The following is a 16522-nucleotide window of genomic DNA, read 5'->3' on the forward strand; positions in this document are numbered from 1 at the left end:
CACTGAGAGCAGAGGGTGAGAGCACAGGGCCCAGCAGCTGAATTCACATCCTGCTCTACCACTCACCACCCGTGTGCCTCTGGATTTGGAATTTACCTCTTCTTGCCTCAGTTTCCTCATCTGTAGACAGCACTCACACACCCGCCCCCCAGGAGTGTTAGGTAAAAGGCTTGGCCACACACTAGCAGATGCTCAGTAAGCAGCAGCTGCCCTTACTGCTGTGGGTCCTGACCACCCTGCCCCTGCCCTGGCCTCCTGAGCTCAGTGGGTGTTCCAGGGCTCAGGCCGCAAGGGGCCTGCCTAGGCCCCCCAGCTGGGTTGGGAGTCCTCCCTCCTCAGGAGGGAGACTTGAATTGGAGTGCTCCTGCCAACCCCTCCCTCCTGGCTTGGCAGCGTGAAGACAACGCTGGCCAAAAATATTTGTGTGGGTGGCGGAAAGTTAACTCTTCCGCCTCTCTCTTCTTTCCTGGAAACCGTGGCCACCGTCAAATACAGCAAAACAGAAGCAGAGATAGAGCGAGGCGAGGCCCCTGTGGCGTGTCAGGGAGAGCCCTGTCCCCCACACCCACTCCTGCCTGTTGCCATCTGGCTCTGTGATGGTGTGGGTGGCGGTGGTGACGGGGGAGGGGGGCTCCAAGGGCCTAGAATCATGGCATCCTGCAATGCCAACGTTGGATGGACCCTCCAGCATCATGTGGCTCAACCCTGCCATTGTGCCTTTGGGCAAACGGACTCCAGAGTACAAAAGGCATCTGCCCAAGGTCGCGTGGCCAGTTAGGTCTTTTCAGAATTCTACTGGCTCTTCATGAGATTCTAGGATTCTGTGACTCTCTAGTGGCAGAAATCTGGCAGCAGCTGGTGAGTTCGAAAAACGCATGGAGAGGGAAGGGCCCTGGAGCCATCTCTTCTCTTTGTGTCCACCATCACGGTCAAGGTGTCAGAGCTGGGGACAGATGGAGCCCTGTCACTTACTAGCTGTGTGACTTAGGCAGAAGTCACTTTGCTATCTGAGCCTCAGTTTCCTCACTTCTGAAAGGAGATAGCAGTACCCCTCTCAAGGGGTGGTGGTGATGATTTATCTCCACAACCTGAGCAAATGGCCCAGTATGGCGTAGGTGTTCAAATACCGTGAGTGGCCGTTCTTCTCTGGGCAGAAGGCTAGCTTCTTTGTGTTGATTTCCCTTCCGCTGCGGCTGCTATAACAGGTGCCTGTTATCTTTCCAATCCTGATGCTTGTTGGCCTTTCCCTAGTTGGCACTGGTTTGCCCCAGGGCCAGGTAATGTGCTTATCTTGCCTCTTACCTACCACACTCTCCTGGCACAGCTCCAACCAAGAAGCCAAGGCCTTAACCCAGCCTGCTGGTCTCAGTGGTGGTGGGGGTGGGGGTGGGGGGTTAAGGGTGTCTGGGGGTGGAGGCATGACCTCCAGGTCAAGTACCACAGCAGGTAAGGTCAGTATAAGCCCCGAGGTCACCAGTGTCCAGACTTTCACAACTCAGGGTTCTCACTATCCATGGGCCAGCCAGGGTGTGTGTGTTTGTGAGTGTGTGTGTATGTGTGTGTTAGGCGGGGGGTTCTTCTCTCCCCATTTTGCAATAGGACGAGTGGGATTCGGAGTGTGCATACTTGCCCGAGTTCACACCGCTAAGCGGAGGTGGAATCTGTTAACCAAGATCTACAAATCCCAGGGTTTCTTCCCAGTGTACGTGGCCGCTGGCCATCTTAAGCTCTACCTACCCTTCCTGGGACATGGACTCCCGATCTCTATTAACAAAATCACCCCCCCCCCTCCCGTCACCAGAGCAACAAACCTGGTTGCGCCTAGGCTCCTCCCTCTTCCTCCACACCCACTCTCCATCTGCCTCCCAGGCCAGCCAGTTCTCCCCGCCCAGGTTCCTCTCCCACCCACCCCTCTCCGCATCCCACATGCCCTCGCTCCGAAGCCATCATCACTGTTAACATTTATAAATAATCCTACTGTTATTATTATGGTTCTTGTTATCACTCACCACTCCCCCCACCAGATTTTAAGGCTTCAGGAATCAGAATACCATATCTTCTTTATCCCCCATTGTATGTTGTCTGGCAATAAAAGCTCAAGACGTTTTTGCGAAGTCAAAGAATAGCCAACACGTCTCGAAAACCATACTGAGTCCTCTGCACGTATTTTCTCACTTAGTCCTCCATGGGGATGGTACAGTTCCTATTTTGCAGACAGGGAAGCTGAGGTTCAGAGAGGGCAGCTAGGCAGGTGGCCGAGCTGGGGTTCTAGCTCAAAGCCTGGGCACACAAGCACACTGCTGCCCCGTCCCCCTTGGTGCACACAGCCTCTTCCGTGACCCCCTGGCCCCAGTCTTGGGTCCTCCGCCCCACGGCTCCTGTGATTCCTGTGGTGTATGTACCTTTTCTGGCATGTGAGAGAATGTTTTCTAGGCGGTGCCCAGTTAAGTATTTTTAAATAACTAGATATTTATTTAATGGGTCTTGGGGGGGAAATGACTTAGCGTGACATACTTGTGGTTTTCCTGCGATTATGGCTTAAGATAAGTCTAAAGTGATAGAGTTAAGTTATTTAAAGTTGATTTGTGGAAAATAGTAAGCAAATAAAGTGTCCGGTGGCATAAGGATATGGTGAACATCTGGGATGTCGAATGACTGAAGCTTGGGACTTGGCTGTGGGTGTGTGAGACCTGTACCTCCAAACCCCAGCCAGTTCTCAGGGCCACCTTAAGGTGGACAAGTCTCAGAAATTCAGCCCAGAACACCCAGCATACGGTCTCATCTGCTGTTTCTTTTCTCCCCGTGCAGATAGATCATCTTGAAGGAGAGCCTCACAGACCAGACACAGGTTGAGAGGAGGGCTTGGGGGTCCACCATCCAACCCAGCCCAGGAGGACCCCACAGTTGGACCTTGCTGCAGCTCTGTGAGTTGGCTGAAGAAGAGAAAGCTGCAGAGAGCCAGAAGAGACCCCCAGAGAGGAGCAAAGACGCGTGCTCGCACAGGTGGCCGGCCTGGCCCCCACTTCTGTGCGTCTCTAAGGAGAGGCAGCACCATGCTGGGTCCCCACCTCCCACCTGCCCCCCTGGGACCCAGCGAAGACAGGCCCACTCCCTGCACCTTCCGGATCCCTGATGGGAGCTACAGGTGTCTGGCCTTGGAGGCTGAGGAGAGCAGCGGTGAGGAGGGCCTTCAGGGAGAGGCAGGGCTCACGAACTTGGATGAGGACAGGGTGGCCAGCAGGAATGGGGACAGCTCTGCCTGCAGGGCCACCCAGGGGGCAGCAGAGCTGCCCAAGGCCCTGGGCATCCAGGCACCCAGACACTCCAGAGAAGCACAAGGGGGGTCCCAGCATGATAACAAGGCCAGCCAGGACGGGAGCACGGTGAAGGCTCAGCTGGTGATGACAACCAGCCCCGGCCCCAGCCGCAGCGTGGGGCCCAGGGTTGCCCAGAAACCAGGTAAGCTCACGTCCCTTTTCCCCTGGACTGCCAGAGCCCACTGGGGACCCCGACAGGTCTCCTGACAATATCTTCCCATGATCCATAACAGTCTGTCACAGTCCCACAGACTGTGGGGAGACAGGGGAGACTGGGATTCCATGCCACATCTATGCCCACTCTTTTCTCTGCCAAGGGGGGCACGGGAGAAGGCAGGGAGAGAAAGCCCTGATATCATGCTTGGTTACACGAAAGTCCATCCCTCACTCTGTCTGCCCTGAATCATTCGTGGCAACAAATGGCCTTGGATTCCAGGCAGTGAAGGGGCAGGACTGCCTCTCATTGAACATATTGAGTGTGCCGGCTACTTGAGGGTGCTTGGGACACAGCACCGGGCAAAGCAGGCATGGTTGCTGCCCTCATGGGGTTTCTGAGGTACAGACTGAAGCCTTTGATCCAAGCTGACCTCCTAATTTTACAGATGGAAAAACTGAGGCCCGGAGTGAGGAAGAGACTGCTCCAGGTCTCTTGGCATATTGGTGACTGAGCTGGGCCCACATTCCTCACCCAGGCCCCAGTTTCCCATCTGTTAGAGATGACAAAAGCTGGACCCGTGTCACCTGGGCTGAAGTGAGGACCCAAGGACAGTGTATAGGGAAGAGCTCAGTATTCACTGAATGGAAGGAAGGAGTGAACGAACAAATGGAGAAAGAGAAGGAACAAAGGAAAAAAGGAACGTAGAAGGAGGGAAGAAAGGAGAGAGGTAGGGAAGGAAGAGGGGAAGGGAGGGAGGAAGGAAGGAAGGAAGGAAGGACGGAAGGAAAGGAGGGAGGAAAGGAAGGAGGGAGGAAAGGAAGGAAGGAGGGAAGGAAGGAGGGAAGGGAAGGAGGGAGGGAGGGAAGGGAGGAAGGAAGGAAGGAAGAGAAGGAAGGAAAGGAAGGAGGGAAGAGGGAAGGAAGGAAGGAAGGAAGGAAGGAAGGAAGGAAGGAAGGAAGGAAGGAAGGAAAGAAGAGAAGGAAGGAAAGGAAGGAAGGAAGGGAGAGGGGGATGAAGGAAGGGAGGGAGGGAGATAATTTTCCTATAGGCTGCAGGAGTCAGGAGCCAGCAGAGCAGGGCGGGACAGGGAAACCCGCACTGAATCACCTCCATTTCCTGGGCCCATGGAAACACTGAAGTGGGTCCAGATGGAGAGGACGTGAGCCAGGCTATGCTTGCTCAGAAGGCAGCTGCTGCCAGCAGATCCTGGGGGCACAGGGCGTATGGGGGACACAGGCCTGGGAGGGCTAATGCGTCAGGAAGCTGAAGGAACACCTCATTTCTCTGCAGGCATTGCTACCGCCCTGGCTGGCATCGCACCAGCCGTCCCGCCCACTCTCTTTTCTGAAATAATTCTCTCCAGGCTCTGATCACCCCCCATGGCCATCCCCACCCCACACCCCACCAACTCCCCCATGCTTGGGTCACACAGAAACCTGGGCAGGATCCAGGAGATGTCTTCGATGCATCTAGGGCAAGAAGAAGGAGGACCCCAGGAGCGCCCAGCAGCCCTAAACTTGGAGGTGGGCCCTCACACCAGAGTAGCCCAAACTCAGGTCCCCTAGAGCCTGAAAGCCCCAGGACCTCCTCCTATTCCTCTTACAGACCACGGCTGAGGGTCAGGAGACATGGGTGCTGGTTCTGGACCTGATACGAACCAGCCAAACCCCAGCAAATCGCTTCCCCTTAGTGAGTTGCAATTTCTTCATTTGTGAAAATAAAACAAAAATAGGAGCCTCTCTACCTCACAGAGCCATTATGAGGTTTCAGTGATCTTAGACTGGGGTAGTGTTTTGGAAATGTTAGGTGATCCCGTGACAGATGTTAATAATAATTAAAATAATCCTCAATTCCACAGTATAACAGCTACTATTTGTTAAGCCCTTATGTGCTAAGCCCACTGGGCTAAGAGCTTTATATACATCACTTCACTCAACCTCACAGTAATCCCCATGAGGGACATGCTATGATTATCTCCATTACACAGATGAGAAGGTCGAGGTTCAAAGAACGTAGGTGCCTTGTGACTTATCTAAGACTCTTGGCTAGTAAGCCGCTATGCCATGATTCAACCACGGAGTTTTTTGAATATGGGACTTTGTTCTTAGCCATCGCTGTATTCTGGATTTACAAGGGGAGTGTGCTGTCTGCTGAGATCCTGGAGTGGAAGAGACCATGGGTGAAGGGAGGAGAGGGGCCACATTTAATGAATCCTGTTGGCCTCTCACACAGAGCTAGGTCATTTCTTAGTACCTCATTCTCGTCGATCTTACGGTATAGTCTTTCAAGGCAGGTATCACTCTGCCCGTTTTACAGGTGACACAGCTGAAGCTCAGAGACCCAAGTCCCTTGCCCAAAGTCACACAGTCAGTGTTGGAGCTGAGACTATGATCACGGTCTTCTTCCTCACAGTCCTGTTCATTTCTTTCTCTGACGTCCAGCCAGATGGTCTCCAGTTCTGTCCTGACCGTTTCTGGGGACAGAGGGCGCAGGAGTGACCTCAGGAGGATGTCTCAGGGAAGTCTTCTCACCGGTGCGAGCAGGAAGGAATCTGGGTCTCGCAGGAGAGGAGAAATCCGGGTGGTCGTGCGTCAGAGCCCACACTGGCCTTTCTGCTCCCTCGGGAAAGGGAGTGGCTAGAGTCCTTTCTCTCTGCCTGGAGATCCGGAGGGAAGAGGCCTGTGGGGCTGCCAGGTTATTAGTGGATTAGGGCTTCCTTTTAAAGCTTCCTCCCGGTACCGCCAAAGGATTATAATATAAGCATCTTCAGACAATTACACCCGTCCTTCCGCAATTATACCTGCCTCCCTTGAGTGCTCCCTGGCAGCTTTAAGTATGGGTCATGGCATCTTCGGCCTTGGGCACCCACCACTTGGGGTGGGTGGGTACGTGGTGCCATTGCTCTAAAGCCTGAGTACCAGCTGGGCAGGGCAGAACGGGGTCCTTGGCAGGCTAGGGGAGCAGGGGGTGCAGAGAGATGATGGGGGTAGCAGCCTGCGGCTCAAGTCTCCTGCCGTCAGCTGCTGCCAACGTGAGAGAATAGATATGAGAAGGCAAGTGCGTAAGGCTCACGGCTGGGCTTCCGCCGGTGGTAGTTGGTCCACGGCTCACCAAGACAGCCCTGAGCTATGGCTGCCGTCCTCACCCCAAAGTCTCAGCTGGTCAACACTAGCAGGGCTCATGGAGATGATTGTGTAGATAATCCTGAGGAGACTCCGAAGCCCAGAGATGGTAACAGACTTGCCCCAGGTCACGCAGTAAGTTGGTGAGAAGCTAGAGCTGGAACCCAGGGCTTTTGCCAACCCCCCCCCCCCCCCCAGTTCAGCTGCCACACGCTGTGCTAATTGCTTTGTATGGGTCACTTCATTTCACCCTCTAAACACCCCTAGGAAGTTCATGCCTTTCTTATCTCTGCCTCACAGATGAGGAAACTAAGGCACAATGACTTTAAGTGACTTGTCAGAGTCTCAGGCCTGTGGGTGGAGGAGCGGAGATTTGAACCCCAGGAGGTCTAGGCCCATGCTTTCAACCACCTTCTGTGCTGCCTTGTCTCCATGGAAACAAGGCAGCAGGCTGTGTTCTTCCACCCACCTAGGGCTGGAAAAAGGTTGTTCAGGCTCTGGAGGATGGTGGGGGATTCTGCCAAGCCACGTTCCCTCCCCCTTGGATACACTTAGGGAGACCTGGGACCCACTGTTGATCCAGCCCCTCCTTCGTCTGTGGCTTTGGGAGAGCTGCCTTCCCCCCTCTCCAGGCCATTTGTCATTGGGGGCCCAGGCCATCTAGAGGGCTTGGGGGCCTTTCCCACTCGAATGGACACTGCTCTGAGCCTCTAAGGTGGGGATGAAGGTGTGGATCTGGCTTGTCAGATGCACCTTGCCCCGACCATGTTTCTATGGTTGAGGCAGAGGAACCCCCGGTCATGGTAAGAGCTGACAGTGGTTACTGGGCCAAAGACAGGATCCCTGCTCTTTAGGCCTGTGCGAGAGAAGGTAGAAAGAGCAGGAGGCTGGGCAGGATGCCATCCACACCCCCTCTCAATCCCACACTCCATAGTGACCATAATAGGAGGGCAATGGTGCAGAAGCAAGGCTCACAGGGTCACATATACCTCACCCGTGCACCCACACACATGTTCACACCCCCATGGGTGCATACACAGATATATGCATACCATGTTCTTATGCAGATACGCATGTGTATATAATCACATATCTGCACACACATGCATGCATGTACATGCCCTCAGACACCTACCTATCCACACGTGGGGCACACACGAGCACACGCACGCACACCCCTCACTCAGGCATGCCTACCTTTCACCTGTGACACATGACATGTATCAGATTTGCATACACAGCTACAGACCCGCCTGAAAACATACCAGTACACATATTCCTTTCCTCAGATACAGGTCAAAAGCATGCTCTTCTCTCCATTTTCTTTTGCTCACATACCCACACTTTAAAATCTCTCCTGCATGCACACATTCTCTCCTGTAGGCATATCCACTCTTGCACACCCACCGTCAAACACCTACGTACAGACTGAACCACTTTCTGTCCTCCTTCCTCTTTCCTCTTCCCCATCTCTTTCTCTTTCATACCCACCTACACAGTAATTCTAGCTTCTCTCCTCCCTCCCTCGCTCCCTTTCTCTCTCTCTCTCTCTCTCTCTCTTTCTCCCACACAGTTTGTTTCCTGGTTTTCCACAGGCTGGACTATAGCCACTTTTCTAGCACATGGGCTTACAAGGCAGGCAATACCTTGCCTGGTGCCAGTCCCCAGGACCCTCTCTCTCCATGTTTCCCACCTCCACTTGTGGTGGCCCCAGCACAAGAGCAGCCGTGGGGGCAGAGGAATTCTCTGCAGACCATGAGGCCAACCAGTGAAGAGAGATGGGAGCAGCCAGATAGGGTTTGCCTCTCTGTCACCTGACCTCCCGCACTCTGAGCCCGCCCACTGGGGACAGGGGATGTCCCAAACCCAGGCCACCTGCAGCTTAGTGTTTCACAGAACCTCTGGTGGGGTGGGGTGGGGTGGGGTGGGCTTACATGAGCCCATGGCTAACTTCCTCTAGCAGGAGTCTAAACACAGAACCTTGATATGAAAGACAAATGAAAGTGGAACCACCCTGGTTGAAGGGGTGGGGTACTTGGAACCCCAGGAAACTTTGGTGAAAACCCAGGCCAACATTTTTCCAAGTGCAGTTACTTTTGTTTCAAAATTGGTGGGAGTGTGAAGGGTGCTTGTTACCAGTACTGTTTCCAAGCCCACTGCCTCTTCACCACTGGGAGGATGTGCTAGAATGTGGGAATCTCCGCTTTTAACAGCATCTCCCCCTCCTCCCCCCCCCCCCATTCTGATGCACACCGACCACTGTCATGGGGCTCTGCTGAGCTCAGTCTAAATGGCATTTAGTTCAATAAAAAGATGGGGAACTGAAGTTCAGGAGCCACACAGCATCCCTATTGCTGACCTACCAGTGAAGTCAGGGGATGGCCCCAGGCCAGCGGGGAGGTGACGACCTTCCTCAGTCCCCGTTTGCCTAAGTCCTACTAAGGTAGACAGTTATTCTAATCACCAGAGCTAAGAAGGGGGAGCGAAGATGGGCCTGAGGGGCACCGCATCTGGATCTGAAAGGAAAGGGGCTGGAGAGGTGGGAGTGGTGTCAATTATGGGGCCGGAATCACCAAGATTTAAAAGAGGGGTGGTTGGAGGGATGGGGTGGGGGGAGAAGAGGGGCAGCTGAAATGGATGGAGAGACAGAACTGGGTGAAATGAAAGCACAGGGATTTAGGGACCGACCTGGAGATACAAAAAAAGGAGGAGGAAACAGAGACACAACAAGGCAGCAGAGTGTAGCACAGGGAAGGAAAGCGGGCGAAAAGGGAGACCGCCAGGATCCCGGGGCCGAGCCCGCGGGGGAGGGAGTCGCACCTCCGGGGGCGGGGCGGGGCGGGGCGGGGCGGCGGGCGGGGCGGCGCTAGGGCCCCGGGGAGCGGGCGGCAGGAGCGCGGCTCGCCCGCCCGCCCAGCCCTCCCGGCTCCGGGCTCCCAGCTCTGGGTCCCCGAGAAGCCCGCTGGGAGGTGGCGGTGGCGGCGGCGGCGGCGGCGGCGGCGACGCGGAAGGGGCGCCCGGCGCGGGGCGGGGGCGGCGGGGGGCTCGGGGCGGGGCGCACTGACGGACGCAGCCAGGTGCGCGGAGGCGACGGCGCCGGTGAGCTCGGGGACCGCGCGCGGCGGCTGGAGGTGAGTGAGGGGCGCTGGCGGGGCGGGGGTGCAGGTGCCGAGCGGGCCTCGCCCCTTCCCACCTGTGCTGTTCCCTGTGCCGCCCAGGTGGAGGTGGCACATTTGGGCTCCGGTCCCCCGCGCACAGGGTGACCTTGGCTGAGTCGCTGCTACACTCCGGACCTCAGTTTCCCCATCTGTACCGTGGGGCGGGGTGGGAGGGGGCGCTGGAGAAATCCCGAAGCTCTCGAGCAGCCCCGGAGCGGGAGGACGCCCCGACGCGGTGAAGCTACTTACCGGGGCTGCGCTGGGGCTCCGGCCCTCGAGCCCCAACCCGCAAGCACATCGGGGGCCGGGGCAGCGCGGGCCGACGGGTGGGCACCAGACCAAGGGGTCTGCGCCCCCTAGCCGGCTCTGGGAAAAGCGGGCTGGGCTCGGGCCGGGTTGACCAACATGGGCGCCCGTGGGGTAGCAGAACGGCGTGTGCTGGCTTCGCGTCCCACTTCCCGCGGGCGGGGCGGCGGCGCAGTGCTCTGGCCGAGAGGGCGAGGCTTGCGGGGACGCGGGACCTTCCCGCCGCGGGGACCACCGGCAGGACCCTCTGGGGAAATCGAGGCCCTTCCTGAGCGCCTGGGGGCAGAGGAGGAACTGTCCTAAGGGTTCTACAGCAGATTCTCACAACACCCCGACCATTCCCCAGTTTGCCAAGGTGAGAGACCATGGAGGTGAAGTGAGTGGAGGGCGGGGTTCCTTCCTAACCACTGCACTGTGGATCAGGGGCTCCAACCGGGCCCTGACAAGACCTCTTTGAGGACTCTGGGGGGGGAGGGAAGGGTCTCCCTTGCTCCCTACCCCCACCCCAGTTTATGGGCTTACCCTAGATTGGGACAAGGGCCCCCTATGTTCCATGTCTGGGTTGTCTACAAGGGACAAGAGTGAGCAGGAGAGCACCAGACCACCCCACCTCCCACCCTATTCTGACTGACAAGTGGCACTGGAATAAACCAACTTGCTGTGTGATCTGGAGGCGAGTCCCTGTCCTCTCTGCGGTGAGAGGGTGGGCAGAGTGACCCCTGAGGGGACAGCTGCATTAGAGACAGCGGTGACCCTGCGGGGTGGAGGGGCGGTCAGAGGGTGCCTCACCCCTGTCATGTTGCAGGGTGTAGGGTGAGGCTAGACACTGATCAGAGGGACTAGGGTATGCTGGGGTCAGGGACTGGAAGTCGTGCTGGTGCCCACCAGCCTGTCACCAACCCATGGTCTGCCCCCATCCTGTGCTGGGGGACGGAGCCACAAACCAACCACCATATTACCTCAAGCAGTGGGATGGAACTTCTCAAGGGAGTTCGAAAATGCCTTTTGGAGTGGGGTCCCCTGCCTCTGTCTCTATATGAGATCTTGGTTTGGTTCTTCCTCCTCTCTGGTCCTCAGTTTCCCCATCTGTACAAGGGGAACGGACTAGAATCACTCTATTTTGATATTCAGAGAACTTCCAAAAGGCAAGTGTTTTGCTGCTGTGCTAACCTGGCTCCCACTGTTTTCAGGGTGGCCTGCAGGGTGGCTAGACCCCCCCCCCCCCGCCTCCCCAAATTAAGCTGGCACCTAAATTAAGCTGTGATTGGAATCAGCTTTAATGGTTAAAATAAGGCCTTTAGCCCTTTCCCTCTCTTGTTAGCTATTGCCCTTCCCCTAAGGTGAAAAAAAGAAAAAAATACTGTGGTATTCAGGTGCCTGCGGCTCAACTGAGCCCTAGCGTCTTGGGTCAGCACTTGATCTAATCTCCCCATTCTAGAGTTGGAGGGACTGAGGCTGCGGAGGGGACGAGATCTGCCCAGGGTAGTTCTGTGAGTAGAAGGCAGCAGAGCCCCCTTTTCTTGGGACAGAGCAGCTCCTTGATAGGGGAGGGGTGAGGGGCAGGGGAGCATCTGGAAAAATGGGAGGAGTGCAGGAGGAAACTTTTCTATATGTCCTTGTCACCCCGTGCCTTGTGTCCGTGGTTGACACTTGTCACCCTGAGCCTACTTTCAGCTCTGGGAGGTGGACTGGGCCTGGGTCAGCACACTCCCTCCACCTGCCAGCGCTGCCATCCCAGGGAGCTGTATACACCTGCAGGCCCAGGGGCCTGGCCTGGGAGGCACCTTTTCCTTCAGGGCAGCTCCCAGGCTTCCAGACATGAGCTCATCAGAGCTGTTGATGCCAGGAAGGGAGGGACCAAGGGGGGAAGCAGGCAGGGCTGCCTAGCTGGGGGAACTGCAGGCCCCCAGGGAAGTGGACGGGTGGAGGATTTGCAGGCTCTGGCCCCCATTGTCATGTGGAGGCAGTGACAAGATAGGCCAGCAGAGGGTCAACTGGGGTGGGGGTGGGGATGGCCAAGTGCCCTGGGCTGCAGTGCAGGGACCTGGGTGTTAAGCTGATCTCTGCTGCTCGCTTGCTGGCTGTGTGACCTTGCGTGAATCCCTCACTCTTTATGGAGACCTCAGTGTCCCTGGATAGCAACGAGATGGGGTGGGTTCTTAGGCACCAGGGTTACAATAGTGAACAAGGCAGGTCCCTGCCCTCAAGGAGCTTGCATTTTAACTGGGGAGATAGACAAGAAAAAGAACAGCAAAGAAATAAATAAGGTATTTTCAGGTAGATAAAAGTGGTGTGTGTATACATATATATATATATAATTTTTATTTATTTATTTTAACCCATCCTGCTAAGATAGAGAACAGTTGGAGGGGCTACTTTGTGTTGGTGGCTAGGGAAGGCCTCCCTCAGTCCATTGGAGTAGAGACCTGAGTATTATTTGAAGGAGTGGTCATGGCTGGCTTCATGGAGGAGGTACCTCCAAAACTTGGATCTAGAGATACGGGAGGGATTTGGTTGGAAGGAAGGGTATTTCAAAGGACAGTAAATGGTTTACACGAGGAGCTGAGGTGGAGGTGGGGTGGCCATTGGCTCTAGGTTTTATGAAAATGCCTTCATCCCTCACAGCTTCAGGCTGCAGACCCAAAGGAGCCACAGGCCTGTGCTCTGGTCAGAGGAGTGGCTGGGCTCTGCTGAGTTAGGCCTGTGTATGTGTGAGCTCATAGTCCTTTGTGAACTGTCCCTAGATACTGGGGCTCAATCGCTACCCAGTGTGGCCAGAGGGGGGAATCAATGTGGGGACGGCCTCCAGGCCCTGTAATTCCAGAGGCTTACAAAAGCCCTCTCTCTCCAGAATGAAATCTTTACCAACTGGCCACTGCCTGAAATTCCTGCCTCCTAGCTTCATCTTTTCCACTTGGTGAGGCAGTGTCTTATAGGACTGTGACTCCCCTCCCCTCCCCTGTCCAGCTTCCCAGGGCTGCAGCAGGTGAAACAAAGTTCAGTCTACTCCTATGTGACCTGCTTCCTGCATGGCTGATACACGGATACGGTGGCTAGACCCCTGGGTTCCACTCCCGACTGGCTGGGAGGTCTTAACCCTATTATATAACCTCTCTGGCTTTTGTTTCCACATCGGTAAATAGAAAAAATAATAAGCCCTGTCTTTACTGTTTTGAAATTAAATGATGGTAAATGCTTTAAAAAAAAAAAGGTAAGTATTACTTATTAAATAGTATGGTCATGTTTTGATCTCTGTTAAACTAGCAAGCCTTTGAGGAGACAGACTCTAGCTCAAGACTCACATCTCAGTATAAATTTTTGATGTTTGGCCAGGAACAGGTTTTGATGGCGGGAGGACGGGCACAGCACAGTGGAAAAGGGCCTGGACCGCACTTCAGGAACAAATACTTGAACCTCCAGTCTTAGCTGACTGGCTGGTGGTCTTGGACAAATCACTTATTTCCTCTGGGGCTCAGGCTTGGGTTCTGAACTGCTATGAAATGGGGTAGGAAGGATGCGAGGGGATCATGGGGGTGAAAGAGCTCAGCAGACACCGAAAACATGGGGCCAACAGGAGGGACTAGGAAGGGGCAGGCTGGAGGAGCCTCACAGACAGGAGAGTAAGCTGACTTGAGACTCTTATGCTTAATCTTCTGGAATAAAATCTCTTGGAGACTAAGAATGTTCGACAGATAAAAACCAAAGTTCTTGAAAACTGGTTACTATTTATGGTTACTTACTATGTGCCAAGGACATTCTAAGTTCCTTACATGTCAACAACTCCATGAAGTAAATACTATTATTATCAACATTTTACAGATGGGAAACTAAGGCACAGGGAGGTTAAGTGGGCTTCCCAAGGTCACACAGCTGGTGAGTGGCCAGATTCAAACCCAGGCAGTGTGGCTCCAAATCCTGGGAACTTAACTTCTGCACAACACAATCTTTCCTGTTTTAGATGGAGTGCCAGAGGCTCAGAGAGGCCAGGCCACCTGCTTAAGAACACACAGCATTCCTCTTTGATCTTCCTCATCTCTGTCCCTCAGGTTCTGGAAGGAGGAACCTGAGGTCTAGGGTCTGGGGTTCTGAGGTTGGCCCTTGAGCCAGCTGAGCCTCTGTTCTCCCCACCTGCCCTCCTCCCCTGTGAGTAGGTCAGGGAGGATCAAGTGTACCCTGGGAGAGCTGTGGGCACGGAGGCTCTGCCAGAACCTGACGAATGGGCATCATCAGTGTCATGGAGCTCGAGTGAATCCCAAGAGCTTGCGTTGTAGTGAACTCCTGCAGAGTCTGGCATGCCTCCCATCACTATACAGATGGGGGAAACTGAGGTCAGACAATCCAGGGACCAGCCAGAGGTCACACGAGTAGGAGGTACTCTTCCTCCCGAGCCCTGCTGTCCTGCCTTCTGGGATGCTTAGTACTTGTGGGCTCCAAGAGGAGATGGGACTTGGGGACCTTCCCACTGATCCCCAAGGTGGCTTAGCCAGGACACAATTCCTGATATGGGGCCCTTTGGGAGGGCACATGGAGTTGGGGGGTGGGGAGGGTGCCGATTAAAAAATAGACTGTCACGCGCATGGGGAACAAGCATGCCACCACCCAGCCTGTGCCAGTTGGCTCCCCCATGCCCAGCTGCCAGGCCCCACTCAGGGCTCCCGCTGGGGGCTCCGCCCACCCCACCCTGGCTCTGGGCCTGAGGCTGAATGCTCTCCCTCCTCCACCCCTGCCCAGCCTCCAGGCAGATGGTGCTCTCACTGAGCCTGGGTGGGCTTGAAGCTTAGCTGTTGGCTTTAAGCTGTGCCTGTGGGGTCTGGTGTCACCACACACTGGCTGTGTGGCCTTGAGTGGGGCTCTTTCCCTCTCTGGGCCTCAAACACAGAGTAATGCTACCAGTTAAAGCTCTTTATAGCTTCCAAAGCCTTTGCCAGATGCCATCGCCCATTTAGACCCAAAAAGAGCGCTAGAGAGAGACCCACCGGCCTCGGAGAGTGATATGACCTGTGAGGCCCCCTCAGCTGGAGAGTGGCAGAGCACAGGACTAGAGGCAGATGATCTTGCCAACCCCAGTCCTGTACAATTTCTTCAGGGTGAGCAGGGCCAGAAACCACGGAGGTGGGAGGCTTTGCAGTAGTGACGTGAGCAGTGTTTTCATCCATTTATTCCCTCATCCCGTCAACAAATGTTTATTGAGCCCCAGCCGTGGCCTACACACAGAGGCAGGGACTGCGCGGAGCAATGACAGCCAAGGTCCCTGCCCTCAGGGCTGCTAACCACCATCAGTCAGGGCAGACTGACGCTTCAAAGATACAATGGAATTACAGATGTAATGAGAGTTTGGAGGACAGGCAGAGGAATGCAGTCTCCCAGGGCGGGCAGCCCTCCCTGAGACCTGTAAACAGACCTGAAGGATAAGTGTGGCCAGAAAGGGACAACAGAGAGGGTAAGGACGAAAGGGCTCTAGGCAGAAGCAGCAGCCACTGCCAAAGCCCTGGGGTGAGGAAGTGCTTGGGCCCTGTCTGAGCACTTGAAGGAGGGCCAGCACGCCACCCTGAGTGTGTGGCGGGGAGGCAATGGGGGGGAGAGGAGGAGCGCTGCTGAGGCATGTGGGTACAGGGGCAGCAGGGCTGGTCATGCAGGGCCTGGAGCCTGCCAAGGGGTCCGAGGCCCATCCTGGGAAGGAGGAGCGGTTCCCAGTGCTGGTCTGGGAGGCTGGTCGTGCCTTCTGTCTTCTTTCCCGTGGGTCTGCACCCTGGCAGAGCCGCCCTGGGGGCCTTCAGCACTCCGCCAGCTGCTTTACCCAACACCTGAACGCACAGTGCTCATCAGGCCAGCTCATCCTCTCAGTTTAATGGCTGCCTGATGCATCGTGCCTTCCACGAGGTTCTGGTGGCCCATCAGGGCCCAGATGCAGGTTGCTGAGAGCAGGGTCTTAGCTACTCACTCCAGCTGAGTGCCTCTGTTCAGGATAATTCTTGTTTCCTTTTACTCCTGTGGGAGCCCGTGGACCCAAGGAGGTCTGGCTCGTGGCTGAATGGAGCCCTGCCCCTGGACTGCCTGTCACTGCTGTCTGTCCCCTGCCCCACACCAAGTATCACCTTCCAACCCCAAAGCCCCTCAGGGCCAAACCCTAGGAGTCAGGTGGCCTGTGTTCTGAGCCCAGCTCTGCTGTATGCTCTCGGGCACATCCCTGCTGCTCTCTGGGCCTCAGCTTCTCCGTCTGCATCATAGGGAAATACTCTAGTTTTCTGTGCTCGAGGTACAGCCCATGGATGCAATATCAGCACCACTCGGAAGCTTCTTAGAAATGCAGACTCTCAGGCCTCACTCTAGACCTCCTGAATCTGAATCTGCATTTGAACCACATCCCTGAGCAATTATATTAAATGTATATTAAAGTTTGAGAGGCACTGTTCTAGGTCAGTCACTTTTAAACTTAAAAAAATTTTTTTAATTAGGGGCGCT

The 16522-nt window shown here is 55.3% G+C and overlaps 1 protein-coding gene across 3 annotated transcripts in view; it reads left to right on the plus strand.

Annotated features, from left to right (window-relative positions):
- Window positions 1–16522, plus strand: part of SYNPO (synaptopodin) — a 68019-nt gene that overhangs the window by 27790 nt on the left and 23707 nt on the right. For 2 of the 3 annotated variants that reach the window (XM_019464428.2, XM_019464429.2), the window contains exon 2: window positions 2809–3459. In XM_019464428.2, the coding sequence (XP_019319973.2) occupies window positions 3054–3459 (406 nt within the window). In that variant the 5' untranslated portion in view covers window positions 2809–3053. Of the gene's footprint in view, window positions 1–2808; window positions 3460–9245; window positions 9728–16522 lie in introns of those variants that run through there. The other variant, XR_002084460.2, reaches the window with a different exon arrangement.

Source organism: Panthera pardus, unplaced genomic scaffold (genome assembly GCF_024362965.1).
Source record: "Panthera pardus isolate Hobbes unplaced genomic scaffold, ASM2436296v1 HiC_scaffold_2, whole genome shotgun sequence".
Lineage (NCBI taxonomy): Eukaryota > Metazoa > Chordata > Mammalia > Carnivora > Felidae > Panthera > Panthera pardus.